The 17,370-nt window shown below is 37.0% G+C and overlaps 1 protein-coding gene across 2 annotated transcripts in view; it reads left to right on the top strand.

The window, feature by feature from the left end:
- nonC (serine/threonine-protein kinase Smg1) overlaps positions 1 to 17,370 on the top strand; it is a 358,879-nt gene that overhangs the window by 234,802 nt on the left and 106,707 nt on the right. For both annotated transcript variants that reach the window (XM_081750559.1, XM_081750558.1), the window contains exons 44-47: positions 1,272 to 1,603; positions 6,126 to 6,322; positions 10,455 to 10,640; positions 13,025 to 13,318. In XM_081750559.1, the coding sequence (XP_081606685.1) occupies positions 1,272 to 1,603; positions 6,126 to 6,322; positions 10,455 to 10,640; positions 13,025 to 13,318 (1,009 nt within the window). The remainder of the gene's footprint in view (positions 1 to 1,271; positions 1,604 to 6,125; positions 6,323 to 10,454; positions 10,641 to 13,024; positions 13,319 to 17,370) is intronic.

Here is a 17,370-nt window from a genome sequence, read left to right as displayed (position 1 = left end):
GAAATGTAAACATTAAATAGAAAGTAACTGGATAAATGGTAAAATTTCTTTAGGATGATCATGGTAGTAATAATGAGAACCACGTGTTAGTCACTGAATGAAAATTTACAGCAGCGACTGAGATGGAGAGTATTTCACTGTATGAAACAGAAATATGGGCGTTACGAAATGACGAGAAAAAATACTCGAGCTCTCAAAATTTGTATTTTGAGATGAACGTATAACATAACTTAAGAGTGAAGAATGCATATGGAACATTGGGAATAACGTGGTAAACGAGTATAATTTGAAAATAATTAAAGTTATTAGAACACAGTTGGAAAAGAAACTTGTACTCTGAGTGACGTGGTAAAAGGTATGGTAGAAGGAAACCAAGAAAGGTGGAGAAAGATTACTTTAATTGATATGTCAGGGTGAAGAAGTTACATAAAGATAATACTGAATGGAAATTCTTTAATTTGTCACAAGTGGCCTATTAGGAATGGAAGAAAATTATGGTGATTATGTTGGTAGAGGTAGATGGAAAATCTCGCTAGCTCTTAATCCAAGGAGATTTCCATTTACTCATAATTTTGACGTAAATTTAGTTGGGATCTTCCAGCTTTGTGGTCGTCCCCCTCAATTTTAAATGCCAGAGACGCCAATGTTTCGTACCGAATATGGCAAAGACCCTCCTAGCAGACTTACTATTTATAAGTGACATAAATGGTTTGTGGAAACCGGTTGTTCAATAAGACATAAGAAATCTGAGACCGTCTTCATGTGTCTAACCATGTCGTAGAATAAGTAAGCAAAAACTTCAACAGTCCTACAAAATCAACCCGGTGTATTTGTAGCGACATAAAGAAAAACTTGATCTGTTTTGCTACAAAATGACACCAAAACTAGCTTTGTAAGTAGTCTTAATAAATTTGTATGACTTAACCAAGTTGTAAGGTCACTTTTGAAACACCCTGTGTATTATAAAAGCTTTCTGTAAATCCAGCAGATAGGGAGGGGAAGAAGAGGAAGGAAAGAAATTGAAGTTTTTTAAAGGAAAATTTAGCCTATACCATGAATTATATTTAAGAAGAAAATACCTTAGTAGCGATTGGTTTCGCTTGATCATATACCTATGTAACTAATTATGAAAATTTTAATTGATTGTGTTTATTGAAAACCCTGTCATACGTAAACTTCAGTAAATTATGCTAATGTTTCTTCCACATTTCTATTAACTTCAAAGAAATTTGAGTTTTATCCTTTTTATTAACAATTCGATGTTTTCACAGATGTCACAAGATCGTCACAGAATTCCAGAATGTTTTCGGAGTAGATAACATTGGAGGATCTACACTTCAACAAGTCTTAACTTTCGAGTATCAGCTTCAAGCCACGCTAGCAGAAGTAAATGGACATCTCCAGAAGGGTTTTGAACAAATGTCTAACGAAGGCTTTGATGATATGGCAAGATTGAACTTAGCGTACACAGATGCTCGGTCTCGCATTGCAAGTTTTCTGCAAGAGAATGGCTCGCAAGGGAGCACTGCCTTAGAATGTGTGACAATCACTGCTCTTTGCGCGCTAAACAAGAGATATTTGATGATGGAGGCCGCTGCTGCAAGTGAGTACTATTTTTAATTATTTGTTGGTTGGAATATGGAGAGTCCATAAAGATAGTTTACGTACAGAATTACTGCGGATAGTTGCTTTCTGCGTAAATGTTAACTGAAATTTTGTAAAGTATAAGTGTTAGTTTAGTCTTCATTTCAAGAAAAACCTTGTTAGCTGTGTTTCTTTGTTTTACTGTACTCTGGTGAAGTTTAAAGAGTTTTTCATGTAATATGTAATATTATTTCGCTGCAATGAACTTGTAATATTATTTCGCTGCAAGGTCTTAACTGAATCTCATGAACTTGTGGTGGATAGTTCCTATCACTGTTATAATATCCAATGAATCCTTAAAATTGTGTTTCTAAGAACAGAAAGTACGTAGAGTGATCAGAAAGTAAGGTTACAAAGCTTGCAGTGAAACATATATTATTTCATACAACCAATACAGCCAACAAATAGTACACGTATTCGATTATTTTTGTACATAGTCTCCATATTGGTTGAGGCACTTATCGCATCGACCTCTCCTGGTAAATAACCCGGGAGTTTGAAGATTCCCTCCTGGTAAATATTCTGTCCTTGTGTGTTCAGCCACGTTGTCACGAAGTGTTTCACCACCTCGTGTGAAGCGAAGCAATGACCTCCGAGGTGCTCCTTCAAGTTCGGGAACAGGTGAAAGTCGTTTAGAGCGAGGTCCGGCTGTGGGGAGAGTGGTCGATGGTGTCCCAGCGAAACTGTTTCAACAGCGTTGTGGTCTTTTGGGCTATATTCGGGCGCGCGTTGTCGTTGTCGACTGCGACATGCTGACGAGACATTACAGTCTTATCTGTAAGCCTCTACCAGCTGCCGGTAAATTTCAGACGCGGTTACATGTTTCGCCTACAGAAATCAAATAACTGAACGGACTTCTTCGCGCGAGTCCATTTTTACAAAGAATCGCCATTTGTGTTTACCTACAACTAGCGCCATAGGTAGCGGATGCCTGAAACTTTGCACAGTTGCCTATTCCATATAGTACAATTACCGTACACTTATCATTCCTCTATAACAGACGACACTCTAGAACCTTAGACTCCAGAGACTCCATACCTTGTAACCTTAGTTTCTGATCCTTCCTTGTAAATAAAACTTCGATCAAAAATAAAGTAAAATCTACTCGGGTCCTTTAGCAAATGCTGTTTTTGTTAGTCAAGTTTAATATTCGGTGTGTTAGACTTTATTTAATGCTTCAAACGTCATCTTTACCTGCTGTTGTATATTGAATTAGGAAAGAAATATTTCCAGGTAGAAAATGTTCAGAGAATTATGCAGTAGCCAGAGTGAAAAAAAAAAATGTAGAATGTCTAGATTGTTAATACGATGTTATAGGAATATGGTCGAATACTGAATATTTGTCGGGAGTACCTTTATAATGTATTTAAAGATCTCTCTCTCTCTCTCCTCAACCGTAGGTTAGTGGGCAACATGGAAATTTTAAAAGTTTTCTCTCCCTTGGGAGAGCTGTTTTATACTTTGAAAGTGTCTCTTTTTCGTAACTGCTTCTAGATATTCTATTCTTGGTCTTCCTCTTGGTTTTCCTTCTGCCTTTCCCTCTATCAACACGGTAATCCAATCGGAGTGCCGAATAAGATGACTAAGCATGCTGTTTCTTCTTTTTCCTATTATATCTTCAGGATCTGTCGTTTTTCATTAGCTTCCTTTAGTCTTCATTCCTTTTCTTTTCGGTCCATGATATGCGTAGCATTCTGCGTCAACACCACATTTCAAATGCTTCCAGCGTGGATATTTCTATTTAAAGATAACATCTCAAATTTGAAGGTGAATATAATGGTGTAGGTAAATCTGCGTTTTTGTTCCTAAACATTATTCTACAGGACTGACGGTGAGATATTAAACTAAACATTCATATCAACGAAACTTTTTTTTTTTTTTTTTGCGTTTCTTTTCCATGATTAAACATTTTGTTATACTCTTAAATTGACGTTTTATTTTGTAAATTAGTCGTTCAGAATTGACATTAAAAAAAAAAAAAAATAGTTACTGAATCTAACTCAAACAACTGCAAAAGAATAATTTACGTTATATTTTCATACTCTATAATATAGCATCGTTAGATAACTGAATTGGCATATGTCGTCTGACATAGTACTAAGGCAAGATGTGTTCTGTCCAGTAAGAAAGTATGGACCCAAGTATGAACCATAAAGAAAAATAACTTAAAATACCTGTAATGCCCCTATTTGCATAACGCTCAATTATGCTTTGTCATACTCATATTAAGCAAATACGTGAGGCGATTCAGAGGGACTTTCATTAGATTACAGATTGTATTTACGGTGCATGATTTAGGAAACCCGTCAAAGACGTGAAAAATGAGGACAGGTATAGGACGCTAGGAATAATGGATTATATTGTAGAATAATATATATCAAATATATCAGGTTTTCTCTTACTATCGATTTATTTGTTCGTTGTTGGTAACGCAATGTACAAGACTATAAACTCATACGTTAATTTATTGACTACAGCTTTGCTTTCACTTGTGATCGATTCCTTAGTACATAACATTACTCCTCACTTAATATAAATCAAATTATCTATTCCTTAAATTACATCAATATTTGTATAATAGTACTTTATGCAGTAGATTCTATGTTCATTCGTACATTACTGTGGTTACTCGCATAATAGAAGCACTTTTTGTGCCAATTTTTAATACGAAAAGCGAACTACGACTATTACGCGAGGAAAGCTGCCATTCAATTATCGCTACGATCAAAACAATTTCGAATTTTGATACATACAGCATTGTGTCAACATAAAAAAAAAAAAAAATATATAGCCTATTAACAAGAAATATTAAAACTTGTAAAAATTAAATTCGTAACTTACCGATTCGTGGAAGACCAAAAAAATTATCTTGGCATTGGCACAAAAGAACGATACATATACATGTGAAACACATGAGTAATTACTACATAACACCAGAAAGAAGAAACACACCCTCATAAGAAGTGTCAGAGCTGTCCATACATGTGAAAGGCACTATTCACTCTCATTCGAAGTTTCACTTTCTGTCATACGTGCATCTATGGGCTTCACTTTCGTCCAAAGCAGTGGATATGCCGGTCTTTTTGAAGCTTTTTGACACGGTGTCAGACGTTATTGAAGACCAACTTGTACACTATCCACTTGTAGAGAAGTTCGAGAGATGGACGCTTTATTTTGCTTCTGGGCGTTTTCTCTGTTGCTCTTGCTCGGATTCACGCAAGATAAGCAATTTCGAAGAAAATCTTATTCAAAAGTCCGTTGAATGCGACTTTTATGCGGGGATTTTTTTTTTTTTTTAACTAATGTTTTTACTTCAAACTTACGGTGCGACTATTACGCAAATAAACTCGGTATTCAGTAGGAATGTCATTCGCATGTAGCTTGAAGTATTAACTGTCATGAACATACATATCCTTGCAATACAATATATGCCTGCATATAATCTCTGAACTAACTAGAACGTGGATAGCTTTCATCTAAGGCACATTGAGCCACTGTTTCCTGACGTGTTAATCATACATCGGGTAGAAGAAGGAATATAGACTCTACTTACAGAATCACCACGGATTCTTTGTTATGGTATTTAGTACATGTTTACAAATGGCCTTCTCATACAAAACTAATATACAAATACACGTTCGTAATATTAATTTATTTTATTATAGTATACAATAATGTAGACGATCCGACACTTACAGTCACTAATGCTCTCGCGTTTGATGCGAGCGGTCCCGAGTTCGATTCCCGATAGGAACACTGGGTCGAAAAAGTGTAAAAAGCTTTTTCAGGCCAGCCACCCTGAATGAGGTTTTCCTGGAGTTTTCCTCATTCACACTAGGCAAATGTCGGGGTGGTACCTAACTTATTAGGTCCCAGGCCGCTTCCTTTCTTCCCCAATCCTTTTTTCCTTCCCTTTCCACGGATAGTGTGCGCACCGAGGGACATCATCCCTCATACGTGACGGGCTAACATGACCATAGATGCCGAAAGCCGGGGAATCTAAATCCTATATCCCAAACATTTACTTCACGTCGAAGTATAGTATATATGTTGTATGTATGACTTATTTGCAAAAACATTAAAAATCTAAGATTTAGTTATCATGTATACTCGACTAGTAATATCATTTGTAAAAAGAAAGAAAAAAAAACGGCGATAAATCCTAAGCCGTTAGCGCCAGTATACTGTTACGCGCAGATTCAGAATATGACGATTCTATCTAAACAATACATTAGTTTTTACAGTAGAACGAGTGCAATAACAAGTAATTATTACAGGCGAACACATAAAATAGAGGGCACAAAAGACAACGTTGAAGCACATTACACTGGAGACAAATTAGTCCATTACAAAACACATTTAAATTACTTTTGGCATTGCGTTTGTTTTCAGTCGATTGAACTTGTCTCTGTTTACTCTAATGATCTGGAAGAAAGTAGTTTAACGGCTCTACGATAGATTTTTCCCTTTCTTCCAAATAGGTGCAGGAGAATGTCTTGTTGACTTAACGTCTCGTGAAGGGGACTGGTTCTTGGATGAAATGTATCTCCTTAGCAGTTTGGTGACCGAATTGGCAAGTCTTCTCCAGCATAGCAGTCAATCGACATCGAATGATCCCAACATCCAGCTTGTTCTTCAGTGTTTGCAGTCGTCGCATAGCATCTACAAAGGGCTACAGGTATTATTTATTTATTTATTTATTTATTTATTATTTATTTATTTATTTAATTCTTAGGCTCTATCACATATGCATTATTAACTTAATGTTCGCCACTAAATATACTACCGTGTATTGAAATTTTAATGACAAGAGAGAACAGTTTTTGGTGAGTCTATAGAATCCAAAACAGCATTTTGTCGTTGGTTCGTCGATCTAAAAAAAAGAGTAGAACATATACAGAAGACGATTTCCATAGTAGACACCTAAACACAGTTGCAAATGACGTTAACATTGCTGCTGTGCAATACTTCTTATAGAAAGACAGACGAATAACTGTTCCCGAAGTTAGTGTGAGTATAGGGATTGATACATAGCAGGCTCATGATTTTCTGCGTGGTTATTTAGTAGTCAGTAGAGTATCGGTTCGCTGGGTTATGTGGTATAAACTTAATAACCAAAATTCTGAACTTGAAACCACTATAAATTAAGGTCTATAACGGTTTAACAGCGAACTCACGGTGGAAATCAGAACGAAGTGTTTAAGGTTTGGCTGTCCAATTAATGTTATATCGTAAGTACATGTAATAATTCATAACAGGAAATGCCTAAGCACAACCGTAATACTGCTTTTTCCGACATACGAGGTCGCTTAAGGTATCTAGCTGGCTTCTAAATGTTAACAGTAAGACAGGTGTTAAGTGACCTTCGGCGTGGCTTTTTAAAATGCTACTCTAAAGCCTTCCAGGCGGTTTGAGCTGCGAGGATGGAATTGGAACATACAGAGTTTTTATGTTTTAATTTGCCAAAGTAATTAGTCAATTTTACTACAGCTTCCTGTCTGTTTGAACAAGAGCAGAAACTATATACACTGCACTTAACATTATCTTCAAGAGTAGCTGTTAACTCTTTATGAGGACTTAATTTGGCAGCCAATAACAACATCTGACGAAACATGAATCCTATACTTTAATTCGCGACACCAAAAGTCAGTTTAACGTGTAACACAGGCCAGAAGAGAAGAATGATTGCAGTTTTGTGAGATTGTGATCCGATTAATCATAGTGGATTTCCTGTCAAAGGGAACCACAGTTGACACAGTATTATTCCAGTTTTTCGGTGCGTCCTTCGACAAGTGCCTATCGACGTAGAAAATGCCACATATTCGCCCATTACTGTAACAATAATGCAGGATTACAGGTTGCTGGCGGAATGGAATAAACTTCAGAAACTCTGTCTTGGGAATTACTTCTACATCTATCTTATTCTCCTAATATATTTAAAAGCAACTATATTCTAAGTACTAATTACTATAATCTAATTATTAACTCAAAGTATCTATAATCTCTTTCCACTGAAGATAACATGTGATGGTGAGCGATTTCAGAACCCAGCTGGCATTAATGTGCTGTAAACCGGCAAAAAAAAAAAAAAAAAAAAAAAAAAAAAAAAAAAAAAAAAAAAAAAAAAAGCAGACTCATATAGTACTTTGAAAATGCCCGGGAAGTTAGTTTCATGTTCGAGAAAGCGCATACATATAGTGAGAGATTTACAGCAAAGAGAAGCGTATCCATAGGTAACTTTCATCCATATTACATAGTAGTATTTTTTATATGAATTCCGTATAACTATATATATATATATATATATATATATATAATATATATATACGTTGGACAAAAAAAATCTAAAACGTTTGCAAAAGTGTGAAAATCATGCCCAGTATAGTGTGGGGCCTCCTTTTGCGTCCAAAACAGCTTGGATCCGACGTGGAATGGACGTATACAGCTCCTGAATCGTGGTATGTGGAATTTTGTACGATTGTTCTTCAAAAACATGCTCCAGTTCCTTAAGGGATGCTGGTGGAGGGTAATGAGACCGAACACACCTTTCTAACTCAGACCACAATGGCTCAATGATGTTCAGATCTGGTGATTGTGGGACCCAGGGGAGGTGTGATAGCTCCTGGTCATGCTCTTCAAACCATGATTTCACCGTTTTTGCAGCGTGACAGGGTGCCAAATCATCTTGGTAGATGCGATCAACATCAGGGAACAATATTTGATCCATGGGTAGAACCTGGTCCCCCAAAATGGCCTCATACGCCTTAGCATTCATCATTCCATGCAGGGCTATGATGGGACCTGCAGAAAACCACGATATCACTGCTCATACTTAACAGAACCACCCGCATGCTTTACAGTTGGGAGCAGACAGTCTGTATCATAGGCCTGCGACGGTGTTCTCCATACGTAAACACGACCGGTTGTTGGAAACAAGGTGAAGGTCGATTCATCGGACCACATTACGTGTTTCCACTGCTCATGAGTCCACGCCTTCTGGTCTTTGCACCACTGAATACGCCTCTTCGCATTTACTGCTGTGACCAGGGGTTTGGCGATAGAGGCCCTGCCACGAATTTTCATTTTATGAAGTTCCTGTCGCACTGTTTTCGATGAAACCGGGTTCTGTTGGCCGGAATTGAGTTCAGACGTAATTTTCATTAGTTTTTTTTTTTTTAAAGCTGCTACAATCAGTTTTAATGCCCTCCGGTCCTTATCTGACAGGATTGTTTTTCGACCACTGTTGTGCTTTGCAGACGTCGTTTGCCCATGAATTGTGTATGCCCTCGTTACATTGGACACAGTGCCTTTCGATACCCCCACAATGTTCGCCACTGTTGCCACTGAAGCTTCAACCAGACGGACACCAACGATCATGCCTCTTTGGAAGTCTGTCAGGTCGCCCATTTTACCGCACCACTTTCACACCATGACACTCACAGGTGAACTGGTTACTGCTGACGGAAGAGGAAGGTCCACATGACACATTGAAAACAAAAAACGATCGGCAACCGCAACACGTGTTGTACAGTAAAGGGCCAAACTTACGTGACCTATATGAAGTGTTTTTAATTTTTTTTTTCTACCCCTATATATATATATATATATATATATATATATATATATATATATATATATATACAGGGCCGGATTTAGGAGGGTGCATCGGAGCACGTGCACTCCCCCCCCCGCTCCTTTCTGAATATACACCATCTAAAGTGAGAAACTGGCAGTGGAAATAGCAATACTGGCAGTAAAATACAAATTTCATGTCATGTTTCCGTTTCGGGCTTAAAAGAAAGCGGTTTTGCTAAACACAATAGTTTGTCAGTTCCTCATACACATCACAGATGCCTAAAGGCATTTTAAAAAAAATAAATTTGTTTCAAGTGTACTGATAGTTATTGGTGCACCCCCCTTCTCAGAAAATCCTGGATCCGGTCCTGTATATAGATATAGATATAGATATAGATATAGATATATAGTTATACGAAATTCATATTTAAAAAATTACTATGTAATATGAATAAAAGTTAATTAAACTAAATTAAAATTGTCCACAATTTTGAGAAATAGTTTTTCCTTTCTTGAACCTGTTATAGCGCTTATAATATCCTTTTATAAAATTACTCTTACATGTTGAACTATTTAAAACATTTATCTCTGATTCTTTAGCCTTGCTGGAATAATAAGAAAATTGTTATTTTTGGACTACCGCCCGTTGATTTTCAAGCAGTCAGTGAATTTATATACCTTTTCAGTTTTGCGTCTCCAGTTAATGGTTAGTTTCATTATCACATGGTAATGATCACTGTATTAAATATAAACGATTTTCCAAAACTAAACTTTAGTCTCTTAGATACAATGTAAAAGTGAACGTAAGAATAGCATTTAAAAGACAAAAGACATCTTACCATAGCATTCCTTAAGGTAAGATACCTTTGAATTTTTAAATATTAAATATGCATCTTATAGTATCACCAGTAAATATTAAACATAGTAATTGTTTTGTGTTATTTATTACAACTATTCACATTGAAATTGGCTCGAAAGTATCTGAGGACAAATGTCACGAAGTGGCCTATAAATATCATTCGTTATCAGGTGTAGATTGCTTTTTTGTTGTTGTTGTTGTTCAAATCACTAAGCTCATAATATGAGTAAATCATTGTCAGGGAACATCAAACAAGATTTAAAGAACTTAATGCGAGATATAATTTATTCCTCTGTATTGTTACATTACACTGTATATTCTAGGTTTGTTTATTTTTTTTTTTTTTTTTTTTTTTTTTTTTTTTTTTTTTTTGTAGGAACTGAATTTCAATTTCCATACAATCATCTTGCCAGAAGCTCTGAAAGCTATTCAAACTGAAGAACCAACAGTGCTCGCTATGGTTTCAGATTTGAATGAGATTATTAGCAGTGCCGGATGTTCTCTCGGTGACCTTTTGGGACAGCTTGAAGTTCATCTACGATTTGTCATCATGGAGATGGAGGTAAGTAAATATTATGTTAAAGTAGAAATATATAAGTACAGTCGTATTAAAGAAAATTGAATACCTACTTTATTTGAAAAGTAATGAATGCGAGTCTATAGGTTTGCAAATGAAAATTCAGGATGGCGACAAACCTGGAAAACTGGGAAAAGTTAGGGAATTTGAGAAGACCAAGAAGTGTTAGGGAACTCTGTAAAGAATCAGGGAATTTCTAAGTATAACATTTTATAAACATTTAAAATGATTTCAGATGTAGTTGAATATTCTTTTAATTTCCAACTTTAAACTTAGAAAATTGCGCGAATGGTGTGTAACAAACTTATGTTCTGTAATTATCAACATTATCTTTTGCTTTCGTTTGTGCGGTAGAATATCGTATTGGTGAATCATCTACAAAATGCAGTTGCATCAACGATCAAATAGTAAATTCATTTTCGATGCACTCACAATTCCATTCCTTTTTTTTTTCTTTTTTCTTTTTTCTTTTTTTTTTTTTTTTTCGTCCCTACTAGTTTCGATTTTATCGGAATTTTTTGTCCTGCATTAGGTGGCGTGATGGAATGGATCGCGAACTTCGTAACCCGGAACCGAGAAGATCCGGAGGTAGTGATACCTATGACCCACCAAAGCCGATGAGACCCGGAAACGAAACTTCGTCATATCCATGGGTAGTGTATGGAGGCTATTAATGCAGTTCTAACGAACATGATTCCTCAAACGTTGCACTGAAAGATAACTACAAGATTTATCAGAGGACAAACGCATCAGAATCACAGAAAAGATTAACTACATGTTTCTTTTATTTCTTTCATGAGAGATCCTCAGTTTAATCGACCTGTAAAAGTTGTCGTTTAGAATAGAAAAGATACCACAGAGCCCAGATTTTTGTATAAACTGTCTTCAGAAATCATGTACGAGAAGACAAATAAACATAAAATTGTATTTGTAAAAACATGAAATATTCAAAACACGGCATCTTAATTTAAAAATGTCACACCGAGAATCAAATAAATGAATGTTCGAGCTCAAGCATTGAACATTATTAATCAACTATAAACTTCTGCAACGATACTGCAGAGATAATATTTCAGATGCTTCTGAGTCACCGAATCTGTTCAGATCATCGAGTCTGTCTTGGTCCGACAAGTGAGACCCAGATCCGGCTGTTCCGGACAGAAGTAGTTACCCAAATGACCCGGTGACCTATGGCCCATTCCATTCACTCATTAAGTGAAAGTAGCTAATCACGCAGATGAAAGGATTTTGGAATACTCGAGTTGAACTTCCGTTTTTATTTCGCGAAGAGATTTATTTCGGAAGTGCTTAGGAGTTTACGGAGAACTTATAAAGTTGCACATCAGCGTATGCATTGGGTCAATGCTTATTGATATTCGCAGTAATTCCATCGGACTCTTGATCTTTAAATATGAAATACACCTATAGATACCAAAGTATACTTTCTACTTTGTGCTTATAATGTAATATTTATTGTTTTACATTTATAGCTACTTATTTAATAACTGTCCCAGAGCTGCACATCTCATAAGTTTATAAAACTATATTTAAAATTATTCTGACATTAATAATAATGCACCAATTTAAAACAATATTTATGGTATTTGAGTTCAAAAAACCTCTTTTCTATCTCTCTAATATTTTTTTGAGCCAAATTTTTGTATGCTTTCTCAGTGCCAATACGAAATGTCCTAAGTATTGTAAAACAAGATTATTTCAGACAAAATGTGTAAAAATATTTGTAACTGGAACGCAGTTTTTGAGAGGCTAATTACATACATAAAGTCTGTGTGGCTAATTACATATCAGGGAGAATTTCTAAAAAATGTTCTGGAAATCTGTGTTTCAACAGAGCATATCATTACAAACTGCAACACTCTACCAAAAGCGGAAGTGATTGATATTTACTACTGCTTCCGGTTTCAGTACTGATTTCTGTATAGGAAATAGGGAAGAGATAGTGAAATATATATTTTTTCAAGTGATCCAACTTCCCAAGAATAGATTCTCTCCTCCTCAAACTATTCAGTTCGGAAGTTGTTCAGTTCAACGAATTCCTGTTTCAACCTTTATTGCCATAGAACAAAAACAGTAAAATATAAGCATACCAAGTAATTGCTTTTTGATAAGATTAGGAACAGGTTTTATCCTTGTTCTTACTCTATTGCAACCACTAGTTAGACTTACTACTTCAAGTTTGAGTATTGAAATCACATAGTTTGAAGGTCTATCGTAGTTCCACAGTATACAGCGAAACTCATTTGTTATACTTTTGAACTTGTATTAGTTTTATTAACATTGTATGTCTTTTTACTGTTGCTTTAAGCTTCAAGTAGTATTTACCTCATCAGTTTCGTTCTTCATTGTAGTCCCCGCACAAAGCAGCGCAGCAGACCGTTGAGAAGCTTCGAAACCAATATGAAACTTTGCTGAGGCCTCCTGATTCCGTCCCAGAAGACACAAATTCTTCCAACTTCAGCGAAGCGAATTCTGACCCTAGTGCTGATCCCTTAACTCCAGGTCAAATGTTGTTGATGGGTTTTAATGGATTGTTTGAGAAGCTACAGTTGGAGGGCAATGCGCTGATTACATCGTTGTGCAGCTTAGAGACGCCAGTTCTGTGGAGAAAGGTGGACCAAGTGCGTGATGCTAAGGCGTTGGCGGTGAGTACCTTTTAAATGCATTTGAGCGAAACATGCGATCCGTATTCTTCTGGTAGAGTGTGTTCTAATAAGGACAAAATATTTGCATTCCGCTCCATTTTTATTGTTTCTGACACTGTAAACGTGACTGTTGTCACTTAGACCATTACTATTGCCAGTCATGGGTAAGAGTAAAGGGTTTTGACTTTTTTGTGTAATGATAACGTGAAAAGCAACAAACAAATGAGGTAGTTAGTTAACAGCATAAACACCCTTTTACTCAACCATCTTCTTGTTCACCTCCGGTGTTTGGGGTCCCTGGTTCGATCCCAACTCGCGCCATGTGGACTTTGTGGTGGACAAATACCGTGCTCGTGGGTATTCTCAGGGTTCTCCCGTTTCCTCCCACTTTCTTCATTCCACCATTTTCACTCATTTCTCATTATCACCGTCTCCTTTAGCCTAACCGGCATAACCGTAGAACGTTAAACTTAAAGATTTCATTTTTCATCTTCTTGTTCTTGAGAAAGAAGCTATGAGAGATTGTCCATACGCATTACCTTCTTCAAAATTTCTGACAAAAATATAATCAAATCTTTGTTTTTCTTTAGTAGTTCGAGGTATTTTTGTTTCTTGCAAAGATGTCAAAATATTGCGTATAGTATGTTCACTCAATAGGAGTGCAGTTCGGCAAATATCTTTTAAGTTCCCATGCTGAATTTTACAAAAGTCTCTCTTCAGCCCTCATTTGACCTCATTTGCGGGGTTGCAGCGTCTTAACACCCACTATGTCTGTTCTTCCTTCCCAGTACTAGGCTAATATACATATATAACAGATGTTAGGCAATGTAAGAACGAAGAAGGATCTTGGAAACATGGAATCGATCATTAACTTAAACGACAGCATTTGGAACTGTTGCAACTGAGTCCAAGTGGATTTGACAAGCGACTGTCAATTGTGGGGGTGTTTTCCGCAAGATCCCATGGATGATGACTTATTTATGGCACAAGCCACTACACGTAGAATGCGGCATTCTTTATATACGAACTGAACTCTTGTTGAAGAAACAAACTATACATGAATGCGGAAGATGATCTATAATGACAAGCTTCCTTGCGAATAGATCATATAACACTTTTTTGTCGTTGTTTCTTCTTTCGTAGCACGTTCACTACGAGAAACCTATCGGCTCAGCTTTTCCTCTTTTCTTTTCTTGCTTGGATCCTCCTTTCTTTGCCTTTATAACGATAATTTTCCTCAATGGACGCTGTGACAATTTTCTATTCTTGTCTAGCATAAGTTTCTCGATTAACTTATCTTTCCAGACACGAATTTGGCTACCGGAGATTTGTAGTTTCCAGTTTCTTCACCAGTTTTGTACAGGGTGTCTATCGGTCACTAAAGTAACAAAAGTCATGAAAAAGCCACGAAATCAGAAAACGGTCATGAAAGTCAAGAAATTTAGCTTTTGGGTCACGATTTTTAAAAATATGTACAAATATAAGTAGAGACTGGAAAATTTTGTTCATTAAAATGTCAAAATTCACCGTCATAATGTCTATGGTCGACTTTAGACGTTACTAAATCGCAAGAAAAGCACGGTTCTATCTCATGCGTGAAAATTCGGCCTAAATTGCACCTAAATTCGCTCTTGAGATTGTTCTTCAGCTGCTAAAGAATATAAGAAGTGCTAAAGAATATAGGTACTGTTTTAGTTTTTGAATGTTTCGAAATTTTATTGTTTGATAAAGGAAAGGTCACAAAATTTCATTTTGAAATTTTAATAGACACCCTTTTGTATTATCTTAATCTATCTGTATGCCGTAGATGCGGGCGTATTTGTTTTTATTATAAATAAGCACGCTTCAACTGTTGTGTTGCAGTCACAGTCGAATTGATGCACATAGCTCATAAGAAAATTCGCTTATGTGGTGGAAGACGGTACTTTGTTCGCTATCATTTTTATCATTCAATAAATCGCCTTGAAATTAAGGATATAAGGCCGATATTTCTGGAGTTTCGTCTGTTATACAGGAATTGAGAAGTATGTGATAATTTTAACACATGGTGTTGGCAACTGTGCAGAGTTTCAGCAATCCGCCACCTATGGCGGTAGTTGTATGTAAACACAAATTGCAACTCGTTTGGAAAACTGATCTCGCTAAGAAGTGCACTCAATTATTCGATTTCTGTGGGCGAAACATGTAACCGTGGCTGAAAGTCACCAGCAGCTGGTAGAGGTTTACGGAGAGACTGTAATGTCTCGTCAGCATGTCGCAAAATGGTGTCGAAAATTTGTGGCTGGTAGAGGAAACGTCACCGACGAGGAGCGCAGTGGCGGACTCAGCACGGCATCAACAGATCTGAACACAGCTCTTGTGGAGGAGCTAATTCAGGACAACGGGAGGATCTCGTTACGGCATCTGATGGCAGACTTGTGAATGTTGTTCGGAGGCGTCCGTCACATTGTGCACGATATTCACAATACTTCGTGATAACCGTGGCTGAACACGCAAGAACAGGATTTTTACCAGGAGGAAATCTTCGAACTCATCCCACGATATGACAAGTGTCTCAACCGATATGGAGACTGTTGAAAAATATAACCTAATGGATGTACTATTTGTTGGTTGAATTGGTTGTACGAAATAATATGTACACGTTTCACTGCAGGCTTTGTAACCTTACTTTCTCATTATCCTTCGTAAATTTACTCTATACATAGGCACTGAATGATAAGATAAAAGTATCATTACATTGTTTTTACGCACATTATGCTTAATCATCTGCAGCATGTGTGTTGTTGTTGGCAAGTGCCGGCATACGTCAGCATTCGAGGAAACGAGCAGACAAGAATGCCACATTGGCTGGTGTTGCACTGGACTACTCTCTCCCGTGCTCGGATCTTCGTAGTTATTTCGCCCCAATGAATGCGCTGCCATTTGCAAGCGGATTGGAGCCAGGCCAACGAAACTAATCACCACACAGTAAAATATATTTTGGCAATTTGCAGACGTCGTCACGCTGTACTCGCTTTGATAAAGGTATCTTTATATGCTTGCGTATCGGACATTCTCATCTCACTCATTCCTGTTTACTCCGTACTGTAAAGACCATTGTTCCACTGAGCATTCGGCATATTGTAGAGCGTCCAGTATACTCATACCTCAGAATGTTTAAGACTACCTAAAGATCGTAATCAGGTTTTAGGGGGATAATGCCGTCTTTAGTGTGAGCGTGTTGTAATATCCTACACGTGGTTTATATTTGCAAATATCGGCATGGGCTTTTTATTTATAAACAAAACCATGTGTTCTTCTACTACAAATTACTACGTGAAACAGACGACAGAAATCCTCGTCACCACTTGGTCATGTGATGGAAGAGGAACACCACTGCGCAGAAGAGGGTATAAAACTCCATGCATCTGCTCAGTCAACATCAGTTTCGCCTGTTCAACTCTCCTCTCAGCTTGCCTGGAGCCCTGAGGGATCCTAACCTAACCCAAGCCTCCTAGATTGACTGGACCTTTGAAGCCTCCTGTCTACTCAGCTTGCCTTGGGATTCATGGGAACTCAACCGTTCTCCTAACTTGCGTGGAAGTTTTCCTTCCCGCCTAGCTTGTCTGGAGCTTCGCGGGACTCCTAACTTCTCTTTGCTTGCGTGGAGTACTGAAAATCTTACTCCACCTTCACTCAGCCTACTTGGGCCTTGTGACACCTATTCATCCTAACTACTTAGTGGATTTTGTATTGGGCCTAGGACCGCATTTATAGTGATTTTGTTATATTGTTTTATAACATAAACTTGTATAATAAAAGATTGTGGGAGAAAACAGAATCCGTTAGGTAAATTGCTCTGCCTTCAATCTTAACAAGATAATATTATAGTATTTTCTTTATTTGTGCGATTGGAATTATTAATGAGCTTTGAGGAATTTTCTTTAGTTTTTTTTTTCCTGTCATTTGCTTGTTTTATATTTTGGTATTTATTCCTTTTTCCTTTTCGCGACCATTTTTTTTAATATTATTTTTTTTATTTTTAATGTGCAGCTTGTGTTGGTCAATGGCCT

The sequence above is a fragment of the Thermobia domestica genome, chromosome 3 (assembly GCF_964235325.1).
Source record: "Thermobia domestica chromosome 3, izTheDome1.hap1.1, whole genome shotgun sequence".
In the NCBI taxonomy this organism is placed as follows: domain Eukaryota; kingdom Metazoa; phylum Arthropoda; class Insecta; order Zygentoma; family Lepismatidae; genus Thermobia; species Thermobia domestica.
The sequence above is the reverse complement of the archived record's forward strand: the minus strand, read 5'-3'. Positions and strand labels throughout refer to the sequence as shown.